Raw genomic sequence first — 9607 nt, 5'->3', positions numbered from 1 at the left:
GCGCAGTCTCTCTCCACGGGACCTCCTTCCCGCCGCTGAGACTAGGAAGCGGGACGCCAAATCTGTCCCCGCGCAGCCGCCGCGCCGGGCGCCGAGCGGGGCGGCCGCCCTCCCCGAGGCGCGCCTGTGCACGTTCCCACGCACGCTCCGGCGTACGGCGGCGGCCAGGGGTCGCGAGCCGGTGGAGGACCCGCGCGCGGAGGAGCCGGGGAGTCAGCGCTTCTTCCCTCCCTCCCCCCACTCCCCTCCCCGCTCCCTCCCCCCTCCCCAAGAATGTTCCGCTACGAGGTGAGCTCTTGCGACCGGAAGTGACCCCTCCCTCCCTCCCGCGCCCCCTTTCCTCTCTCACCCCCCGCGCGTCCCTCCCGCGCCCCTGGGGGTGGAGGGGGCTGGCGGCGGGACCCGCGGGACCGAGTGGAACGCATGGGGCCTGGGGTCGCGGGTTTAATCCCAGGGCGGTGAGCCGGCTCCAGGGGGCGGGACTGTCCTATCAGTGGCCGCTGGTGAGAGTTGGCCTCTGTTTTGGGGTGGGGAGGGCCCGTTAAGTGCTGTAACCAGACCATCCCCCACCCCCGCCCCGGGAAGAGCCGCGGAAGGGAGAGCGATGCACCCACCCGCTGGCTCTTCTTGAGGGAGAGTCTCCCGGGAAAGCCTAGAGACATGTTTCCCGCCCTGGACCCGGAACCACCTCCCCTCCAATTACACACATACACACACACACACCCACACCCCTTCGCCCGGGCACCCAGCGGGTCAGGGGGGCTTGGACTTGCCCTTCACTGCGGCGGGAGACTGTTTACCAAAGAGGGCTCCGAGTTGGGAGGGGGCGTGTCCCGCAGAAGTTCTTCTGGGCGAGTGGAGGGAGACGTGGGTTTGGTGACCATCCCGGGAATGTAGCAATAGTCGAGAGTCCTGACCCTGCCACTAACTTGTTGTATGACCTTGAGCTATTCCTAGTCTCTGGACATAAAGCTTCTAGGTTTGTAGACTCAAAGGGCTGCTCTGGGCGATCTCTAAGAGTCTTTACAATTTAAAACAGTGATTTGGTGAAGTAGATCTTTGTGATTTGGAAGGGCGTGCAGCTGGAAGTTGCCTCTGCTCTGGAGGCAGTTGTATGCCTGCTTTGTGGAAGTTTGGGAGGGCTTAAGACGGGTGGAATGGCCTTTTGGCCTAACCTTGCCTTTGGGAAAACCTATTTAAGGACGTTGCCTGGCAAGGTGTATCAGACCTGCTTGTTGATGTGTGGTATTGTAATTCTGAGTCTTTGGAAACTGGGGACACATGTACTTGATACTTGATAGGAATGGTTTAAGACCAAACTGACTTGATGTAAGCATGGAGAGAGTTGATGAGGTGCTGTAGGCAGAGTTGCCAAAAGAAAAGAGAACTTGGAAAATAAATCAGTTGAAAACTGAAGTGGAAGGGGGAAATATTTAAAATAGAACAGACTTTAAATTGTTGCGGTGATAACTAGCATTGTTTAGCAATCTACAATCTTTGCCAAATCTTTGCCTCATTTAATCCTCACAACTCTCAAAGGTTTTGTCCCTTTGTTACCCAGAGCCTAACACAGAGCTGGAGATACAATAGGTACTTAAGAGGTATTTAATGAGTTAACCAGAATATGACTTAGCCAAGTTTGCACCACTTTTAAGAATGGGGCCAAAACTTGAACTTAACATATCACAGCTTTTCCAGAGTTTACTTAATTGGAGTTGAAAATTTAGCTTTCTGTTTCATCACCAGATTTTGGGCCTACAGAAAACAGAAGAGGGGACGTAAAGAGAAAGCTTAAGAGGACATAATAAAATAGTTGAAATTTTGACATGAAAATGAGGAACATGATACCTTTGAAAAATATACATAAAACTCAAAATAATGGTAAAGTGTGCATTTTGTGTTGTCATTACTATTCTAACCAGTGATGTCAAGATGGAGGCCTAATTTCTTGGTTGCATGAAGAAACACTATTATTAGATTCTTGAAAGAGAAATGGACTGTTTGGGAAAAGAGAAACTGAAAGAAGATACTGCCATTTTCCAATGTCAGGGAAATTGGGGGTAGAAAAAATGCTGTCTTTACGAGAGGTCATAAGCTATTCTGATGATTGGGAAAATAAAATGAACATTTTTTTAAATGAAGGTGTGGACTTTATGAATAGCTAGTCTCTTTTCTCTTTATTTTAGTCTTTAGAGGATTGTCCTCTGGATGAAGATGAAGATGCATTTCAGGGCTTGGGAGAAGAAGATGAAGAGATTGATCAATTCAATGATGATACATTTGGGTCAGGTGCCATTGGTAAGTGACATCTTTATCTTATAATGTCACCTTGGTCTCTTGCTCTTTAAATGTTCTCTTTTGTAAGTGCTTTGTCTTAGTAGGAGTAACTACATTTACAAATTTAGCAAAATATTCTATTCTTAGTCTCCGAATAGTTCAGTCTTCACTGGAGGCATCTACCTCAATCCCTTGGGCCCCCTTTTTGCCTCATTTATATACAAAACAAGATGTTCTCTGAGCCCTGTGCCTTCCAGCTTCTTTATCTGTGGCTCTAGGTTGGTGGTGTAAGGCGTGTAAATGGCGAGAGGAGCAGACATCTTACAAGGATTTAAAATAGTCCTAGAAGAAGGAAACTTTTATTTGTGGAATATGTAACTTTCGGAAAAACTAGTAGACTAAAAGAAAACTTGGACTTGGGTGTGTATGTGTTTGGTTTTTTTTTTAAGATTTTATTTATTTATTCGACAGAGGTAGAGACAGCCAGCGAGAGAGGGAACACAAGCAGGGGGAGTGAGAGAGGAAGAAGCAGGCTCCCAGCGGAGGAGCCTAATGTGGGGCTCGATCCCATAACTCCAGGATCACGCCCTGAGCCGAAGGCAGAGGCTTAACCGCTGTGCCGCCCAGGCGCCCCTGGGTGTGTATGTTTTAAAACTCAGTTACTACTATTGGTGTATTGCATGAGCCTGCTATTGCCTTATATAGTATCTTCAATAAAATAAAAAGCATTTTATTCTAAGAATTGTGGTGAAAGGAAGTCTTCATATGTTAGAAAAGTGCTGTGCACAGGTGAAATTTTCCCATCCCTAGATATAGATAAATATTTTAGGAGTTGGAAGAGGGTAAAAAATTAAAGAGCCAGACTAAACTTAACATGGCTCAGAGTTCTAATAATCTAAAATGGGAAACTTAGGCAACAAGTTTATATGATAAAGTTCGAGAATTAGAGATTCTAGAGCAAATATACTAATAAAATGTACTTTCAAAAAAGAAGTAGGTAAGAGTTAATGCAAGTATTTTTGCTTTAACTGTTGGTGTTGAAAAGGAGCAGTAACAGTGTTTCTGTTGCGATGTGTATATGTGTGATTTCTTTGGAATCAGCGTTTCTGTCTGTGCAACTAATATTCGAAGTTAAGTAGCAAGATGAAATTTCACAATAGGGGCTGATCTTAAGATGTTGAATATCAAGAACTAATAAAAGGTCTTAAAGGTGTGATAATGGTTACTCGTTTTGCAATGATATGAACAGGTTTATTTATTAAAACTTAGACTGGGTTGAAATAACTGGGAAAAATGAGAAAGCATAGTATTTGTTAGTCAAGGTTTACAAAATTCAGTAGAGATTAAAACTGCCACTATCGAGCAGCAAGAGAAGCACTTAAGGTAGAAGGGAGACTGATTACAGAAGGAAACCAAAGACCTTTTGGATCATAGCCACAGTTGAGGAGATGAGATCATCCAAGAGGATGACATGATGTAAGATGCTCTTCTCTCTCCATGGAGATCACAGGGAAAGAGAGGTACAAAAGAATTGCAAATGCAAGAAACTGATGCAAATTGTATTTGGAAGTTAGTTTAGTATAACCTATAGTATACAATAGAAGTTAGAAACATTGTGTGCTTGTTTCTAGAACTCCTTTTCTCTTAAAGTATTGTACTGACTTTTTTAAATAAATTCCTCAGTATTAAATAAAGTTGATGGAATTGATTTATAGATATTATATTAAAATGAGGTGGCATACTAAGATGTCCTCAGTTTTGAACCTGGACAGAAGAGAAATAGTCTCATCTCTTCTCATTGACTTACAGTGTGCTGTGGACAATCTTTTTCTGCTTCTGTATTCCTCACAAGTTGGGGAGAATATTGCCTTAAAAGGACATTAGAGTGTACAGAAGTGTATGTGATATGATGGAAAAAAAGAAAAGTGTGCATATGTTGAAAAAAGCCCTAAGGTTACACGGTCAAAGAATGGGTAGTGAAAAGTAAAGGCAGTGAAATAGCATATGGTTAGCTCGCTTTGTACCCTAGGGCATAAGTGATTAAGAAAGACTTTTCTTGATCAGCAAAGTTTATAATGGAGAAAAGATTTCCAAATATGAATCCTTATAATATACATGAATTATAAAGTTAAAATCTTTCTTAGCAGGTGCTCACACGAGTGAAGGGGGGAGGGGCAGAGGGAGAGAGAGAATCTTAAGCAGCCTCCATGCTCAGCGAGGAGCCCAATGCAGGGCTCAATCTCAGGACCCTGAGATCATGACCTGAGCGGAAATCAAGAGTTGGACACTTAACCGACTGAGCCACCCAGGTGCCCCTAAAGTTAAAGTTAAAATCTTAATTCTTTAGGGGTGCCTGAGTGGCTCAGTCAGTTGAATGTCTGACTTCGGCACAGGTCGTGATCTCTCGGTCCTGGGACCAAGCCCGGTGGCTGGCTCCCTGCTCAGTGGAGAGTCTGCTTGGTCTGCTTCTCCCTCTTCCTCTACCCCCCCACGCCCCCCCCGCTCTCACATGCTTGTGCATGCTCTCTTACTCAAATAAGTAAGATCTTTTTAAAAAGCAAACTTAGGGGCGCCTGGGTGGCACAGCGGTTGAGCGTCTGCCTTCGGCTCAGGGTGTGATCCTGGCGTTATGGGATCGAGCCCCACATCAGGCTCCTCCGCTAGGAGCCTGCTTCTTCCTCTCCCACTCCCCCTGCTTGTGTTCCCTCTCTCTCTGGCTGTCTCTATCTCTGTCGAATAAATAAATAAAATCTTTAAAAAAAAAAGCAAACTTAATTCTTCATAATATCTTGGTATAAATATTGTACAGATTTATTTATTTTAAAAAATTGCTAAGTCAACTTGTGATTTGTTTTAATGCACCATACGGGTAAATACACAGCTGGTATAAAGAGTTTAAACCAGGAGGTAAAGTGTCAGACCTTTGACATATGTTATGGTTCGATAGTTTTTAACTCAAAGAGTGAGTGTCTTGAATGATACTTGTCAGTAGTTATTTTAAGTCACTGGCTACTAATGCTCTGATGTCATCTTTCCTTAAGAAACTAGTCCTTGTCTTCTCCTTGGAAAAATGTTTACATCATCTTAGAGCAGTAAATGGCCACAGTAATCTCAACTCATCCTCTAAAAATAAAAGTTTACACTTATAGAGTGCTTATTATCTGCTAGGCACCATTCTAAATGTTTTATATTATTAATCCTCCCAAGAACCCTGTGAAGTAGGTACTATTATTATCCTCATTTTAACAAATGAGGAAGCAAACTATGAGAGAGGTGAAGTAACTGTAAATACACTCAGGGTAAACCTCCAGTTATGTTGAAACAGTTCTTGAAGAATCTCTGGGAATCTCCTGCCTCTGCTTGGAAGGGCTCCCCATTCTTTCCACTTCCCTTTTATTGATAGCTGCTCTGATCTTTAGGGACTTAGGTTGCCTTAAAATTAAATCACCTGTACTTCCTTTTTATGTTGCGTTTATTCAGAAATATTCCTGAGATAGACAGCAGCTGGGGGAGGGGGGCGGATTCAGTAACCTATCCCATCAGGGTATTGATTAATTAGTTGAAGGAAAACAAATACTTCTTTTTCTTCATTTCTCTGGTATTCCTTTGCCTACCCTTTATCATTTTGACCATTGTGGATCGAGGTCAAGCGTTGGCGTATCTTAGTAACTTTATTTTTAGGTCATTTGAAAAAGATACAAGTAAAGTATCCTCTAATAGTAAGGGCGTGTGATCTCTTGACATACTGTTTCACATGAGCAAGGAAACCTAAGATGGCATAGATTCCTTTTGCTTACATGTTCGAAACAGTAACAGTCAGTTCACAACAGAGCCGTTCTCACAGAATATGGCTATTTAACCAATGTTTCTAAATTAAGGACAAACTATTCATCTTTGGTAGGATCTGATAAACTTAGTAAACTTGAGTATGGGAGGTGGTGAATGAAAAAAAAAATCCCCTCATTCGGGATTATAGAGTCCCCATTTTTTGGCATCACTGAATGAGTAAAATTGCTAAAAAAATTCTGTCCTTTTAAAACGTGCTCAGCTTACTCTTCCTTAGCAAAGATGACACAAATATTAATGTCATAATTGTTTTTTTAATTTTTTTAATTTAATTCAATTAGCCAACATATAGTACATCATTAGTTTTTGATGTAGTGTTCAATGATTCATTAGTTGCATATAACACCCAGTACAATTGATTTTTAATTACACTAATCTTTAAGAATATTTTTCCAGATAGCTGATAATTTAAATTAATACTGTAGTTTTCATCTAAAGTGAATTTTTTTCTTTACCACAAGTAGTACATTCAGATATACCACAGTACGCAAAGACTACAGTGGTTCTGATCATACCAAATGAGACATCTGGAAGTGTCCCTTCCCTTTTTGGATCACTAGTGTTATGTGATACATTGTTATGAAATAAAAATAATGAATTTTAAGGGTTTAGGGACTTAATGTACTTAATAAATACTCGCGTAAGGTGTTAAGATATATATATATATATTACGGTATTAATCATTACGTTGAAAATTTGCAAATAATCCAAATTTCCAGCAGTAAGGGCTAAGTTAAATTAGTATATCAATAGAATAGAATCTTATGCAGCATGAAAAAGAATGAGATTATGTTCTCAGTAGTTACATGAAAGTGTATGTACATGAAAAGTGTCCAAGATGTATTGCTTAAATAAAAAGAAACAAGTTAAACTTTATAGTTTGCATTTTGAAAAACTTAACATACCTGTTGAGTTCTGGGGAACTTTCTAAGTTAAATATTTGTGTGATGTTTAAATTTTTAATTAACGTGTATTTTCTTTGTAAGCAGGAAAAAGATAATTTTAAGTTGTGCGTGAGCCCCTCAGAAAATTATCAGTAAATCTAAATCTCTCTTTTTTATTTTTTTTAAGTGGCTTACATTTGTTGTACCCTTAGTGTATACCAGGCACCTTTTTCTTTTCTTGTTATGGTGCCTCCAGTTCTTCTTTCCTCTTTTTTTTAATGAGGTATATAGAAAAAGTTATGTGAGAAGGATTGCCATTGAGCTCACTTGCAGAAAGAATCCTGTGTTTTTATGTTATAAAGAGAATGATCAGGGCACCTGGGTGGCGCAGTTAAGTGTCTGCCTTTGGCTCAGGTCATGATGGAGTCCTGCGTCTGGCTCCCTGCTCAGCAGGGAGTCTTGCATGTTTAGAAAAGGTGAAAGCATTGAAATGAAAAGCTTACTTAGGGAAAGCTTCCATGAGGAGGGAAAGATACCTGAATTTGAATGCCAAAAGGAGCAAAGTAGTATGAGTAGAGCTTTTACAGTGGAAGCAGAATGGAGGGCTGGGATGGAGGAGCACTGGACTGAGAGTGATGGAGATAAGGTCTAGTTCTAGAAAAGCTGAGGGAGGGTTGTGAAGATTTTTACCTGTGCTGTAACAGGACTCAGAACTCTGCGTTGGCATACAAAGTGAGAGAATGAGCTAGTGCCAGTGCCACAGACGGTGGAGGAGTATGCAGGAATAGCGAGGGCATTGTTAACGTGGAAGAGGACTGGACCCAGGTACAGGTCGTCATCACCTTTGCTCTGGCGTTGCTGCGCTAGCCACCTGGCAGGCCTCCGTGCTTCCAGTGTTCCTGCTCCTCCCCCCCCCATCCTGAATCTGGTCTCAGCAGCCAGATGTGTCTTTCAAAAAGTCAAGCCACATCAAAACCTCCAGTGGCCCCCCATTTCAATCAAAGTGACCCAAAAGGCCCAGAAGGAGATCCCTCCTACTACCTACTTGGCCTCATTCTTTTCCTGCTCTTCCTCCTTGACCATTCCAGTCCAGACACAGTCCTTGCTTGAGTGTCAAAATCATCACTCATCTTTTAGTCCTTTCTATGGACTGTCCCTCTGTGTGGAACACTCTTCTCCCAGGTAATCCACACGGCTAACTATCTTACTCTTGAATCTTTTGCTCAGATGTCACCCTCACAATGAGGTGTACCTCTGACCATCCCATTTAATGTTGTCAACCGGCTTTTCCTCCGTATACCTATAGCATTTCATCTCCTGATACAGTATCTAATTTACTTATTCGTTGCGTTCATTGTCTATTATCTGTCTCTTCCCTGCTTGAAGGAAAGTTGCAGGTCAGGGATCTTTATGTCCTTTGTACACTGATCTATCCCATGTGCCTAAAACATTAACACGTAATAGGTGCTCAAAAAATATTAATTGAATGAAGTGAATGGATTTGAGAGCTTGTAAGGAAGATGGCAGGTATAATCTGGGAAAGAACGTGTATGCTAATACAGTGAGTTTTAACTTTCCTTTTTTGCCTGATATGTCACAGAATCTCAAAACCAGGGACACCTGGGTGGCTCTTCAGTTAAGCGTCTGCCTTCAGCTCAGGTCAGGATCCCAGGGTCCCTCATCAGGCTCCTTGCTCAGTGGGGAGCCTCCTTCTTCGTCTGCCTGCCTCTCCCCCTGCTTGTGCGCGCACACACTTTCTCTCTCTGACAGATAAATAAAATCTTAAAAAAAAAAAAAAAGCAATCCCCAAACCAACAGGTTGTTCTGTACGTACCCATCACCAGTTTAAAAATTGTTTTCGGAATACAGTTTGGATGCCATTGGTAATGTATTCAGCTATCATTCTGAGTGCTTGAATTTTATTCCTGGTATGATGTATTAGTCCTTAATAGTGAAAAGCCCACTTTCCAATGCCCCTTAGTTAAAAATCTTATTTCATGTCTCTAAGTGGAAATTTACTATCTTCTGAAGTTAGAATTGTTCTTTTGGTTAACAGAAGAATTTCATTAAACTTTTAGTCTCAGTATGAACTATATTTCTATGATTTCCTTATAGATGATGATTGGCAGGAAGCACATGAGCGCCTGGCTGAATTGGAAGAGAAGCTGCCGGTGGCAGTTAATGAACAAACAGGCAATGGAGAAAGGGATGAGATGGACTTGTTGGGTGACCATGAGGAGAATCTGGCAGAAAGGCTCAGTAAGATGGTGATTGAAAATGAGCTAGAAGATCCAGCTGTCATGAGGGCAGTGCAGACCAGGCCAGTTCTGCAAGTGAGTAAGTTACTCTGGTTTGAGAACTATAGCAGACTAGTAATTAAGGTGAAGTATTGAGCTGGGCCGTTTTGTTTCATCTGCTACCCTGAGAGACTTGCATGTAACACAGAAAATTGTTAATATAATTCCTGATCATAGCAGTTGAAGGTGGGGAATAATGTATATTCTGGAACGCTATAATTTCATCTTCTCGAGCAGTTGAGACTCTTTCGGAGCCTTGTTCACCGAAAGCAGTTAAATCGTCCAGAAAGCTCTCACTATTCC

The 9607-nt window shown here is 41.9% G+C and overlaps 1 protein-coding gene across 2 annotated transcripts in view; it reads left to right on the top strand.

The window, feature by feature from the left end:
• The first annotated feature begins 20 nt into the window (after positions 1 to 20).
• The window catches only part of PATL1 (PAT1 homolog 1, processing body mRNA decay factor), a 28055-nt gene continuing 18468 nt past the window's right edge, over positions 21 to 9607 (top strand). The window contains exons 1-3 of one of the 2 annotated variants that reach the window (XM_045786753.2): positions 21 to 288; positions 2187 to 2298; positions 9123 to 9340. In XM_045786753.2, the coding sequence (XP_045642709.1) occupies positions 274 to 288; positions 2187 to 2298; positions 9123 to 9340 (345 nt within the window). In that variant the 5' untranslated portion in view covers positions 21 to 273. Of the gene's footprint in view, positions 289 to 2186; positions 2299 to 9122; positions 9341 to 9607 lie in introns of those variants that run through there. The other variant, XM_087854901.1, reaches the window with a different exon arrangement.

Source organism: Ursus americanus, chromosome 24 (genome assembly GCF_024610735.1).
Source record: "Ursus americanus isolate L20-20 chromosome 24, mUrsAme1.1.p, whole genome shotgun sequence".
Lineage (NCBI taxonomy): Eukaryota > Metazoa > Chordata > Mammalia > Carnivora > Ursidae > Ursus > Ursus americanus.
This window is presented reverse-complemented; position numbering and strand designations above follow the sequence as displayed.